Source organism: Phacochoerus africanus, chromosome 1 (assembly GCF_016906955.1).
Source record: "Phacochoerus africanus isolate WHEZ1 chromosome 1, ROS_Pafr_v1, whole genome shotgun sequence".
Classification (NCBI taxonomy): Eukaryota; Metazoa; Chordata; class Mammalia; order Artiodactyla; family Suidae; genus Phacochoerus; species Phacochoerus africanus.
Window position 1 is genome coordinate 213,423,101 of NC_062544.1, and position 14,857 is coordinate 213,437,957.

The following is a 14,857-nucleotide window of genomic DNA, read 5'->3' on the forward strand; positions in this document are numbered from 1 at the left end:
CTGTGGCTGTGGTACCGAGGCCAGCGGCTACAGTTCCGACTGGACCCCTAGCCTGGGAACCCTAAAAAGACAAAATATATATATACATACATACACAGTTTACACCAAAATAAGATATAAAAATGATAAATCAGAAACTAATGAGATCAGTTACCTGCAGAGGGAGGAGTGGAAAGGATGGGAAATTAGGATTGAGGTAGAAGGGATGACACTTCTCCATCTACTTTTTTGTATAATTTTGACTTAGAACTGTTAACATTTTGTATATTCAAAAAAACAAAAAGGAAAGATGTAAGAAAAGCAAGATGATATACAAACTAAATTAGTCTGACTGTATTTCAAATCATTATTTCCAAATTAATTTTCCAATAACTGCATTGAAGAGGGAAAGAGAGCAGAGAAGTCTTAATCCCAAGAATCCTTGAAGACAGGGAAAACTTGTGAACAGATATTGAACTCTAATTGGTAGGTTTGTTTTTCAGAGTGCTGAAGGCTAACAGGTCTGAAACTATATTTTAGAGCTGAGCAACTAAACTGATGTATTGACAATTAATGGGAGCTAGGTTTCTGTCAAAGAAGGGGTTTTACAAGTACAGAAACAAAGAGTCAATTCTGTGATAATTGGATCGGAATTAGAGATATGAATATAAACCCATGCAACTTAATATAGATAGATACAGAAATAGAGTGTGTATACATTCTCTTGCTCTGTCCACGGAGAAGGCCTAAAAATGATGCCTCTTCGGTAAATAATGAGAATATCCAATGTCTAGATCTTGGCTTCTAAATACCATCCTCCATTAAAAAGATCCAGAGTAATGACTGATTCCACTGGGAAAGTATAAAATGAGCCTAGAACGTTTTGCTATGCCAGAAAATTAAGGAAGTGCTTAAAAAATGAAATGAATATGTCAAAAAGATATCAAAGCCAACCCCATAGGGCGCCCCCCCAGTGACCATGCCTGGGGATAATTTGAATATTAAAATAAATGATGATAATTGATTATAACATAGAGAATAAGAACCAAGAGTCCATAAGGGTATAAATAAATACATGAATAAATAAATGGATAGAAAACTTGCCTTACATTATTAGAATGTGTAGTAATTAAAAAGAATGATGGAATTAGAAAATCTCTCTTGACAATAACTGTTACAGTAATTGTTTCAGGCAAGAATCACTATATGGTAAAATTAATGAGTAAATAATATCTTATGAGAAAATTAGTAGTTACATAGTTTCAACATATCCATCCCCAAATACTTATCAGTTATAAGAGGGAAATAATATTACAGTGTTGAAATCTGACAAAGCCTTTAACAAGTAATCAAAATTAACATTACTAGTAAAGGGACAAATAGACATCATATGCTTCCACATACAATGGACCGAGAAGGATAGAACATCACTTCTGTGGTATTCCTACCAAAAATGTATATCCTACCATCTTGATGGGAAACATCAGGTAAGCCCAGGTTAAAGCATATTCTTTGCAAAAAATGTTCCATGCTTTTCAAAAGTACCAAGATCATGAAAGACAAAGACTAAAGTAATGTGCTAGATTGACGGAAATGAAAGAGATATCACAACTAAATGTAATGTGTGATCCTGAATTGGATCCTGGAACAAGAAATTTTTTTTTTCTCTTTGGCAGTAAAGGATAGTAGATGGCCAGCTGAAATTATACTGTGGTTATCTAAAAGGTGCTCTTTGTTTTTAAGAAATAAGAGGTATTACATCTGCAGTTTACTGTTAAATTGTTGTGTACTTATAGAGAGAGGGGGATAAAATAAAGCAAAGATAAAATATTAAATTTATTTCTGTGTCATGATACAGCCCAGAATTGGGCAGGTGATACAGGGTGGTTAAGCTTCCAGTGTAAACATTTTTTAAATTTCTTAAGCAATCAGGTAAAATAGTAATATCTGATAAAAGAAAATGGTGGGTACATGTGTATCCATTATTTTATTTACTTTTCTCTATGTTTGAAGTATTCATAAATTTATTTTGAATATTCCTGCTAACTTTTTTTTTGTCTTTTTTTTATTTCTTGGGCCGCTCCTGCGGCATATGGAGGCTCCCAGGCTAGGGGTCGAATCGGAGCTGTAGCCACCAGCCTATGCCAGAGCCACAGCAATGCTGGATCCGAGCCGCGTCTGCAACCTACACCGCAGCTCACGGCAACGCCGGATCGTTAACCCACTGACTAAGGGCAGGGATTGAACCCGCAACCTCATGGTTCCTAGTCGGATTCGTTAACCACTGCGCCACGACGGGAACTCCACCTGCTAACTTTAAATTATCATTCCGTGAAGTAGATTCAAGCCCTTTAGATTACAAGATGCATTATGGAGGCATACCTGATTTTAAGTGTTATAATAAAATATTTGATAAAATTAGAAATACCACCCTATTTAACATTGAAATGCTCATCTTTATTAAAAATCTAAATGGCCTTTGGAAGTGAATTTAAGCATGTAAAGAAAGTATCTTAAATTCAGAACCGGGGTTCCTAAATGCTCCAATTTGTGATAAAGTCTTTGCTGATCCTCAATAAAATGAAAAATAGGAAAAGTAATATTGAGGTTTCACAAATTTAAATTTATTTAATTTTCACTTGTAAAGATTCTCCTTTATCTTAGGCTTTTACCTTTTTGTTTGATCATACATTCTTTTATGAAATGATGGCTATGGTAAAATAGTAGCTTAGGGTATTTTTTAGTGCCCTTTCTCAGCAAAATAAAAGATAGGAAGCCCATATTGCTTGCCATTTTGAAAGGTTACTGGTCTACAAAAGCTGGGAATACGGGGACTCTATTTTCATTCCTTTTTAAATGGAATGTTTGAGAATGGGAAAATAATTATCTATAGTCATCATTCATTGTCTTCATAGTAGAAATGACAGGTTTGCTTAAACAAGATCCAAATATATATCATATTTCAGATTTTGTACTTGTAGGAAATGTACTGTTGATAAAATGGAAAATACTTGGTTCACTTGTTTTTCTTCTCTATTCCCTCTGTTTTAGGGCAAACATTGTATCCTTGATGTGTCTGGAAATGCCATAAAGAGATTACAGATTGCACAACTTTACCCAATCTCCATTTTTATTAAACCCAAATCCATGGAAAATATCATGTAAGTGTAAATACCTAAGGAACAACCTCACATCTATCACTTATTAGATTGGGTAATTTACTTGCCCTTCTTACATCTCAATTCTTTTATCTATAAAATAGAGATAATAGTATGCCCCCCTCAGAGGGTTGTTGTGAGGATTAAATAAGCACTCTTGATATTAACTATCATAATCATCTATATTAATATACTGAAGTTTAAGGTATTTTAAGTTTAAATTTAAGTTTAAATAGTCACATGTGTCTAGTACCTACTTAGCTGGGAAATGCAGCTCTGGGTAACCATCAAGAGAATAAAATAAAGTATAACTACTTACCTAAGAGAGGACAAAAAGTAGAGAGGAATGAGCAAATATAAACATAGTAAAAGTGAGGCAAAGAGGATACAGATATTAAGAGTATAAATTAACCAAGGGTTTTCATTAATTAAATGCTAGAATAAATGGTCCACTTAAAACACAAAAATTATCAGAATAGAGGAATAAAAAATAGTATATGTTGCATTTGTAGAAAAGAAAAAAAATCTTTACCTTCTACTGTTCTAGGTTTTCAGCTGGCCCTCTATAACCAAAGACAGATTAATGAGAAAAGCATGCAAATTTATTTATGTGTGACATAGGACCTTTCACAGGGAAACGAAGACCCACAGAAATGGTTTAAACTTTAACATTTTTATACGAGGTTAGATAAAGAGTAGAGAGTGATTGGAAAATATGATAGGATCAGACAGTATGACCTGAAAGTAGTAAACTAGTGGAAACTAGTCCTATTCTTTCAAATTCCTCTCAACTTCCCTGCATCTTCAGAGATAAGGATGCTTCTTTTCTTCAGGTATAGAGAGGTTACCTCTCACATGAGGATCTTTTTGACCTGCTTTCATAAGACACATTTTAAATAGAAATATCTATGGAAATCCAAAAGAGAATAGAAAAAAGACATATACAATGCAAACATAAAATCAGATTGGGCTGGTTTATATTACTTTCAAAGTATACTTTAAGGTAAGAAGTATTACTAGATGTGAGTTCTTGTTGTGGCTCAACAGGTTAAGAACCTCACTAGTAGCCATGAGGATGCAGGTTCGATCCCTGGCCTCGCTCAATGGGTTAAGGATCTGGCATTGCCATGAGCTGCGGTGTGGGTCTCAGACGAGGCTTGGATCCCGCATTGCTATGGCTGTGGGTGTAGGCTGGCAGCTGAAGCTCTGATTCGACTCCTCACCTAGAAACTTCTATATGCTGCAGGGACAGCCCTAAAAAGAAGAAGTATTACTAGAGGTAAAGAGGGATATTCATAAAAGTAAAAGGTTCACTCCATCAAGAAGATATATTTATATGTTTGTTTTGCCCTTTTAGTAGCAGAGTCTCAAAATATCTGAAACACAAATTGACAACTATACATGAAAAATAATAATTCCATAGTCATAGTGGGTGAACTTAACAAATCACCCACAAAATAATAGAATAAGAAAAACAGAGAAAAAAATCACTAAGGATATAAAGCAACAAATTAGAAGCTTTACCTAACTGATGTGTGTAGACCATTGCATTCAACATCTATAAAATTTACAACTTGATTTCAAGTATACTTAATTACCAAAACTAATTATATGCTAAGCCATAGATTTCAAATTATTAAAAACTAATATTCCATGATGAGAATGAAATTAAAGTAGAAATAAATAATTAAAATATCACTAGAAAATCCTCAAATATTTGGAAATTCTGAATGGGTCAAAGAAGAAATCACATAAGTTCATAAATGTTTTGAACTCAATAAAATTGTCAAGTAAATAAATTTGGCAGATGTAGTAGCCTGGAAAAACAAATATATGATAGAAAAGATTAACAAAATCAAAAAAATTTTTTGGAAATAATATAAATCATTAAAAAGAAAGATCAAGGAAAGAAAATTAAAGCATAAATAATATCAGGAATGAATACAGGAATATCACTACACAGCCAGTAGACATTAGAAATGTTAACACAGGAGTTCCTATTGTGCCTCAGTGGGTTAGTGAGGATGCAGGTTCAGTCCTTGCCCTTGCTTAGCAGTGTTGCTGTGACCACAGTGTAGGCCGGCAGCTGCAGCTCTAATTCAGCCCCTAGCCTGGGAACTTCCATACGCTGCAGGTGTGACCCTAAAAAAAAAAGAGAGAGAGAGAGGAGGAGGGAGAAAGGGAGGAAAAAACTCGATACCTAAAAATGTATTTGCTCTCTGATCCCAAATTTAATTGTTGCTTATAGAAATCCTCTTCGAGGATAGGTTAGTGACTGAAGTGAACACACCCAGATTCTGAGGCACTTGTGTAATGTTCTGTATCTCGACCTTACATACCAGGTATACAGGTTAAGTGTAAGTTACTGGAAACTCATCAAGATATACATTTGTGGAGTTCCCGTCATGGCGCAGCGGTTAACGAATCCGACTAGGAACCATGAGATTGCGGGTTTGGTCCCTGCCCTTGCTCAGTGGGTTAACGATCCGGCGTTGCCGTGAGCTGGGGTGTAGGTTGCAGACGCGGCTCGGATCCCATGTTGCTGTGGCTCTGGCGTAGGCTGGCGGCCACAGCTCCGATTGGACCCCTAGCCTGGGAACCTCCATATGCCGCAGGAGCGGCCCAAGAAATAGCAAAAAGACCAAAAAAAAAAGATATACATTTGTGATTATACTTCAGAAAATTTTAAAGAAATAGAAAATCTAAGGCTGTACCTACTGAAGAACTTGACTCTGTTATAAAAAGCCATCCCACAAATAAAACATTCAGCTGAGAGGACTTACTGAATTCTGCCAAAAGCTAAGAAGTTATATACAAATCCTGTGTGTACACAGTCCTATACAGATTCTTTAATTTTATGGGCATTAATTTAATACCAAAACCTGACAAAAATTCAGAGGAAATGAAAGTGACAAACCAATATAGATGCAAAAATCCTTACCAAAATATAGGCAGTCATTTTAATAAGATAAAATGTAACAGTCAAGTTGGTCTATTTAAGGAATGCAAGGCTGGGTTAACATGTAAAATTAATTAGTGATGGAGCTAGAGAGAAGAAGGAGTAGGAAACACCAGGAATCCATCTCCCCACCTAAACAGTTGTACTTGCAGAATCTGTCTGATGTTACTACAGTTGACCCTTGAACATTGCAGGCTTGAACTGGGTCTACTTAAACATGGATTTTTTCAGTAGTTAATACTGCATTCCTACTCAGGCTGCAGTTGATTGAATCTGTGGATGCAGAACCATGGGTTCAGATGAACCAGTATATCAAGGCTGACTGTTAGGTTACACGTGAATTATCAACTGTGTAGAGCGTTGGCACCTCTAACCCCAGCATTGTTCAAAGGTCAACTGTATTTTGGAATTCACGAGTTCATTGAAGTTTTGAAGCTTCTAGAGGACAGTTTGAACTGTTAAATTTGGTTAATTTCTGCTCTTAGCATTGTACCAGCTATGATCCTGCAATTCCACTTCTCGGTATATACCCAAAATAAGTAAGGCCTTTTTTTTTCTTTTTTTTTTAGGGCCGCACCCATGGCATATGGAGGTTCCCAGGCTAGGGGTAGAATCAGAGCTGCAACTGCTGGCCTACGCCACAGCCACAGCAACGCAGGATCTGAACCACATCTGTGACCTACACCACAGCTCACGTCAATGCCAGATCCTTAACCCACTTAGTGAAGCCAGGGATTGAAACTTGTGTCCTCATGGATGCTGGTCAGATTCGTTTCCTCTGAGCCATGACAGGAAATCCAAAAATAAGTCTTGAAGAGATATTTGGAGATGGTTCATGTCTGTGATATCATTATACATAATAGCTAAAACATGAAAGAAACTAAATGTCCATCAACAGATGAATGGATAAGAAAAATATGGTATACGCATATCAAAAAAAGGAAATTCTGCACTGTGTTACGACATGGATGAATCCTTCAAACATTATGCTAACTCAAGTAAGCCAGTCACAAAAAGACAAATACTGTGTGATTCCACTTACATGAAGCACTTAGAGGAGTCAAAATTATGAGACACTAAGTAAAATGGTAGTTGCCAGGAACTAGGGGGAGGCAAGAATGAAGAATTATTTTTAGTAGGAATAGTGTTTTGTCTTTACAAGATGAAATGAATTTTAGGGATAGATAATGGTGATGTTTGCACAACAATGTGAAGGTACTAATGCCACTGAAGTGAAACTTTAAAAAATAGCTAAAATAGTAACTCTTATGTTGCATATATTTTACCAAAAATTTTAAATTAATTTTTAAAAATCAGTGAACCCTAACCCTAACATAGTCTTACGCTTATAGTTACCAAAGGGGAAAGTGGGGGGGGGGAATACATTAGGGTGTTCAAGATTAAGAGACACACACTACTACATATAAAAGGGATAAACAACAAGGACTTTCTATATAGCACCAGCAACTATATTCACTGTCTTATAATAACCTATAATGGAAAATAATCTGAAAAGTATACAGAGTAACTGAGTACTTTGCTGTACACCTGAAACTAACACAATATTGCAAATCAACTATACTTCAATTAAGAAAAAAAATCAGTGTAGTGTAACCACATAAACAGATTTTAGGAAGACAAGCATATGATCATTTTAATAAATGAAGAAAAAGCATTTGATAAAATTCACATCTATTCATGACAAAAACATTTTGTAAACTTAGAAGGGAATTTTCCTTTATCGGATGAAGGTTAATAAATTATCAAAGATAGTGAAATATTGAAAGCTTTTCCCTTTTAAGTACAGAGCAAAAACTTCCATATACTCATCATCCAACTGCAACAGTAATTATCAACTATGACCAATCTTGTTTCATCTGTCCCTCCACCTCCTTACCCCTCCACTCTGGATTATTTTGAAACAAATCCAAGACATTATGTGATCTCATCCATATTTCTTGGTATATATTTGAAAGATAAAATTCCTTATTAAAAAAATCACAATGATGTCACACTGAAACAGCAATTCCTCCATATCATCAAATAGTTCATTTTTTTGACTGCTTCATAAGTTTCATTTTTTCAGTTTATTTGGATCAGGTTCCAAGCAAAGTCTATTCATGATAGTTGGTTTAAGTCTTTCAATCTACAGATTCCCCCTCAATATCTTTTTTTTTTTTTTCAGTTTCTTTGTTGAAGAAACCAACTCGTTTCTTTTGTAGAGTTTTCCCCAGGCTATATTTTGCTGATCACTTTCTCGTGGTATTATTTAATAAGTTCATATATCCCCTTTACTATCTATGAGTTGGTAGGTAGATCTGTAAGTCAGTGTTTAATATGAAATTTTCATCAAAGTCAAAACTGTCAAATTAATGCTCAGTTTTTTTTACTGTCTTGAGCTAGTGCAGAAATGTGTTGAAACCTTTCTATAATTTCAGGTATAAAGCTACATATTCAGTGATTGAATATAGTTGGTTTTTTTTTAAGGAATCAAGGGAGTTTTTTATGTATGTATATAACGATTTTTTTTTCATTATAGCTCGTTTACAGTGTTCTGTCAATTTTCTACTGTACAGCATGATGACCTAGTTACACATACATGTACACATTCTTTTTTCTCACATCATGCTCCATCATAACCAACAGACATCGTTCCCTGTGCTACACATCAGGATCTCATTGCTTATCCATTCCAAAGGCAATAGTCTGCATCTATTAACCCCAAGCTCTCCAACCACCCCACTCCCTCCCCCTCCGCCTTGGCAACCACAGGTCCATTCTCCAAGTTCATGATTTTCTTTTCTGTGGAAAGGTTCATTTGTGTCATATATTAGATTCCAGATATAAGTGATAATCATATGGTATTTGTCTTTCTCTTTCTGACTTCACTTCCGTTGATGTTGCTGCAAATGGCATTATTTTGTTCTTTTTTATGGCTGAGTAGTATTCCATTGTGTATGTATATATACCACATCTTCCTAATCCAATCATCTGTTGATGGATTTTGGGGTTGTTTCCATATCTTGACTGTTGTGAATAGTGCTACAATGAACATGCGGGTGCATGTGTCTTTTTCAAGGAAAGTTTTGTCTGGATATATGCCCAAGAGTGGGATTGCTGGGTCATATGGTAGTTCTATGTATAGTTTTCTAAGGTATCTCCATATGTTTTCTTTTCCATAGTGGTTGTTGAATATAGTTTTTCATGACATTAAGATTCTCAACTTTTCATGATCTTACATGTATCTTCTCTCCTTTGCCATCTTTTTTCCAAGGTATTATAATGTAATTACCAATTTCTAAATTTATTTGCACAGGGAAATGAATAAGCGTCTGACAGAAGAACAAGCCAGAAAGACATTTGAGAGAGCCATGAAACTGGAACAAGAATTTACTGAACATTTCACAGGTTGGCATCATGTATAGCAGTGCCCTTTATGTTAGAATTTTGCTTTGGCGCCATATAAACTGACCCATCAAAGTGAATTTTGTAAGTTCCCATTGTGGGTCAGTGGTAACAAACCCAGTTAGTATCCATGAGAACTTAGGTTCGATCCCTAGTCCCACTCAGTGGTTTAAGGATCTGGCATTGCCATGAGCTGCGGTGTAGGTTGCAGAGGCAGCTCGGATCCCTCATTACTGTGGCTGTGGTATAGGCCAGCAGCTGCAGCTCCAGTTCAACCCCTAGCCTGGCAACCTCTATATGCCGCACATGAAAAAAAATGGATTTTGAACTGTGCCCATGTTTGCCAGTAGTAATAATGAGTCTTATCATTTTCAGAATAATTCATCTAATCTAGGCTATAGTGATGAGGAATCTTAAAATTCAGTGTTTCTTAGGTTATTGATAAGGACAGTATTTGTAGGAATAATCCATACTTGACCAGAGGAAAACATTGAGACTTGATTTCTTCTCTGAAAGTGACTTTTCTCCTGTCCTTTATAAATTTTGATCCATTTTAAGATACTGTTTTTTAAAAAAGTGAGTAGCAGTTCGCAAATAATCTTCTCTTGTTCATTTTATTTTGTAAATTATTCCTTAGGTTTTTTTGGGGTTTTTTGTTGTTTTTTTTTTTGCCACACCAGAGCATGCAGAAGTTCCCAAACCAGGGATCAAACCTGCACCATAGCTATGGCCTGAGCCACAGCAGTAACCACACCAATCCCCAAACCTCCTTAGGTTTCTTTGGATAGATTTGTGTTGTTGTTTATTTCATCATTTGAAATAATTATTAGCTTATATTTTCAGTTCATATAAGTATTATTAAGTATCATGGTGTTACTCTTGTGCATTTTTGTTTTTGTTTTTAAATTTCAGACCTGCAGATAAATCACAAGAATAAGTACCAGCAGTTCTCATATACTTATCACCCATATTCCCCAAATGTTAACATTTTACCACACTTATAAATTTTCCTGAAGTATTCAAGTTGCGCACAGATGCCCTTGTCTCTAAATACTTCAGTGTGTATATTTCCCAAATAAAATAAAAATTACCAAATCTTGCTTTTTGATAAATTTCTTATACTTTACAAATAAGAAAATCAATTAAATGAGCAGTTTTTACTAAGCAAATAATACATAAATGATATCTGCCTGAATGTATAACTGTTTCTAAAATGCAGCTTCTAACTGACCAGTGATTTGAATGGTGAAGATAGACATTTAATGGAGATTTCTGATTTTGTTTCTGTCATTACAGCTATTGTACAGGGAGATACGCTGGAAGACATTTACAACCAAGTGAAGCAGATCATAGAAGAACAGTCTGGTCCTTACATTTGGGTTCCAGCAAAAGAAAAGTTATGAGGACTGATGTTTCTCTATTTCTCTTTTCCACAGTCTCATTTTCTTTGACACTTCTTTGCCCTTTCCGTCTGGAATCTGTCTTCAATACTTCCTCCATATTGAATCATGTCCCACTCACCATCATCTGCAGTTGCACTTATTTTAGACGTCTTAGTGTCTCCTTCAAGTTGTAGCATCTGTATTATGTCACAATTGGTTTGTGGCCATTTTTCACGAATGAAGATGGAATGGCCTGACCAGCTATTAATAGGATTTGGGGAGAGGGGGAAATTGTGGTACAATTCCTTAATGTTTAAGGGAAAGTAACTTTAAGAGATTTTCAGAAAAGCTTTATATACATTCTTTTCAAATTGTAGTATAAATTAAAGAAAAGTGGTTTTGATCAGTGATTCAGTAATCTCTGAGCATCAATGCATGCTTAACTTTAATAGCATGGTTTGGCCAATACATTAGCTCTCAAGTCCTTTTCTCAATTGACTTCAGTTATCAAAGCAAATATTTCATTAGAGGCAAATAAGGTAAATACATGTTTTTTAATTTCAAAATTAATTAAATGGGTTAACTTTTATAATTTCCCAAGGAATATTCATTTTTCATAAGAATTCTTCTTAAAGTCTTTTATTGTTTGAAGTTGTGGTTTTTTTTCCCCAATAGATTTGCTAGGAATAAGTGTTTAAATGTTTTTAACCTATTTGTGCAACGCTATTTATAGTGTCTTACAAGAGTTGTTCATACATAATGATCATCACACTTTCTGAACTGAGGCCGTGTTTAGGTGCTAGGGGAGCTCACCTTTTACACATAAGGTTGAGAAAATATCAGACATAAATACAAAATAGACATAATAGTGGTGATATAGTAATCATTATGGCAGTGGGAAAGGAGTCCAATTCATGGTCTAAAACTTTAAATGTCTTCTTAGGGGTCAGATTTTAATGACTATTTTACCCACAATAACTGACTATTTTGTTATAATAAAAATATATATATAAATATATATAAAACTTTCTTTAACTAAACTCTGTAACTATGGGAATTATTTTCTTTACATAGTTGCACACACATAAACATATATATATTTAAAATATATTTTTTTCTTTTGCCACCTACTCTTTTTGTTTGTTTTTTAAATTAAATATTAATTGACTAGACTTTATCTTCCTTAATCACATGAAGTGAAAATGGGGGTACAGTGGTTGTGGAAAGAAACCTTTAGGAAAATTACGTTATGAGTAAAAACATGGGCGTGTTCTCCTCTCTTCTACTAAAGTTTTCAAATGGTTCCTAGTTGGTTTTTTGTGGGGGGTTTTGGGGGGAGGGTGGGATTTTTTTGGTTGTTACCCTTGTTCTTGACATTGGTTTGGATTTGGTCTCCACCTCTCCTTCAGCTTCTCCTTTCATTAATAGGCAAACAGGTAAAAGCTTCATGTGTATAAGTGTTTTCCCCTCAGTATGCACACCTCTCATCTCTCATAGCTGCTCTGCAGTATAGTTGCATAAATCTTCATGGTGAGCAACTAAGAAATTTTAGTGAAAAGTAGGTAACAATTTCAGAAATCAATTTCTCTGGTCTTTTATATTAATAATATTGTTTGGCTTCCCATTGCTTTTTTGGAGTTGCTTATTAAATATGTGTTTTTGACAACCTCCTCATTACAGTTTCTTGAACAAATGAGTACTGGTTTGTAAAGAATTATGAACATTATCCATTCCATTTATGAGAAAGAGGAGAACAGCTAATAAACTTTATTGTAAAATCTGTATGTTAAATGTGTCTTATATTCTGAAAGAAAATTATTTTACAAGTTAACATTTTCTTGGAATAATTTGAGGCATCACATAATTTGTAAACTGAATTCAAGAGTCATTAGGCAACCTAATGAAACTTCTGTGGGTTTTAGAGTTAAAAATGTTAACATATTGAAATATAAACCATAGCTGTTATATGCTAAATATAGTAAGTTCTTACCAAACAAACATATTAAAAGAAAATTATTGTAAAATTATAACAAGAACCCCAGAAATCACCTTACAGCAAGACCTCAGCATAAGCCATTTTGAAGTATTTACAAGGCAGATGTTGTAAAATATCAAGCATTTAAAATATGATGCCATTTATGTCTTTAAATGTATGTTACATTGCTTTCTGAATGTCCTTGTTAAGTGATTTTTTTGTAAGAACATACTTCTGTGCACCTTTCTAGATTGTATAGAATTATTAATAAAAGTACTAATTGCTTAGCCACCTTAGTATATTACCACCTTAGTATATTACCATTTAATTTTTCACAAAAAGGTAAGAGTTACTAACCCCACTATAAGGCTTAAGCAGAATCACTTGGCCAAGATTACTTAGCTAGTAAATGGCAGTGCTGGGTATTGTTATCAAAGTCTTTCTGCCCCAGGTTCTTCCAAATATACTGTGCTGCCTCATTTTTCTGCCCCGACTATGTAAGGTACTAAGACTTAAATTTTGTTTGTTAGTGCTCCTTTACAGCTAAAGATAGACTTAGATGAAGGTCCTTGCCCAGAGTTACATGGTAAGGACAGACCAAGTCATTACCATCACAGCTGGAAGGACTATTTCTGGGGAACAAGTCAGCCAGCACCATCCCAATGATGTACAAGGAAAGAACCTCTTTAGAACCAAAAATGAAACACTCTTCATTGGAATAGTCCACTTTTCTAATACACAGGGAATAATGATATTTTGAATGTTTTATGAAATATTCCATATTTTAACATCCTTTTTAATATTAACTTGGCAACAGTAAAAATGCCTCTTAAATGTGACTACACATCTCTGATTGCTTTCTTATTCCACATCTGTGCAGAGCTCTCCAAAAAATGATGGGAGCAATCTTGAAGGGCTTACTTATTCCAACAGAATACACCCTGGTTAACAAATACCTGCTAAATCACTACATAGTATTTAAACTCCACATGTGGCAATTTGGGGACTCTACTAATGAGGAAATTTTATCTTCTAAATTATTTAAACAGTTACCATCTAAGATTCTGCCTTAAATACTCCTAATTTACAAGTGAGGAACCAGAAGCCCAGAGATCCTGTGTCCTGATCAAAGCCACACTGCAAATCAGGAACAGAGCCAGGATTAGAGCCTTTCACTCCCTGTTCCCTGAACAGTGACTTTTCTATTCCAGTTCCTTTTCCTCCCATGCTGTGAGCTGAATTTAGTGGGCTATTCAATCCCTTGAGATTTGAATTACTAATTAAGAGAAAGTATGTAGCGGTGAATTTCTTCTATTGAGGTGGTCAAATTTGAAAGATAACAGAGGACACAAAAGTCACTTCTGAAGGAGGTTTAGGTTGTCAGTTTTAGTCCAGTGTTGATAATTCCATTCATCTCCCTCCAGAATTGCTCAACATAGCACTCTTTGGCTTTGACAGTGAAGTACTGAAATGTGAAGGCTGTGGGCTATCGAATCAGAGCTTGACTTGAATGCCAGCTCTGCCATTGGCTGTGTAATGTTAGTTGGACAAGTCATATCATCCCAGTTTCTGTTTACCTATCTGTAAAATGGAGATATTTTGAAAATCAATAAGATTACAAATAAAGGGAGCATTCTAAAAGTCAGTTCCCTTTCCCTTTGGAGTAAGAAGCCTGGAATTATTCCAAGCCCCCTTGTATAGATTATCCTGAGCCTTTTGCCATATTTTAAATCAGATTTGATTGAGTACCTTACAGGATTATTAATAAGGGTTAAATAAAGTGTGCACAGAACACCCATCATAGCATCTGATATTTGACTTAATATCTGTTCTTGCCCTTGCTCTGAAGTGTGTTTATGATTGCAAAAGACTGAGAAAGAAGAATATGGTCCACTGTTCTCTAACCTGTAGAGAAATTTTGACAGACTTTCAGTTAAATCACTTACATTTCAGTCCCTATAATTATGATTACTCATCTCTTTTTCAAAAGATTCCTACT

General features: G+C 35.0%; 1 protein-coding gene across 12 annotated transcripts in view; it reads left to right on the forward strand.

The window, feature by feature from the left end:
- Positions 1-14,656, forward strand: part of DLG1 (discs large MAGUK scaffold protein 1) — a 257,730-nt gene extending 243,074 nt beyond the window's left edge. For all 12 annotated transcript variants that reach the window (XM_047789292.1, XM_047789308.1, XM_047789319.1 and 9 more), the window contains 3 exons: positions 3,031-3,140; positions 9,413-9,504; positions 10,798-14,656. In XM_047789292.1, coding sequence (XP_047645248.1) covers positions 3,031-3,140; positions 9,413-9,504; positions 10,798-10,904 — 309 coding nt within the window. In that variant the 3' untranslated portion in view covers positions 10,905-14,656. The remainder of the gene's footprint in view (positions 1-3,030; positions 3,141-9,412; positions 9,505-10,797) is intronic.
- The last annotated feature ends 201 nt before the right edge of the window (positions 14,657-14,857 follow it).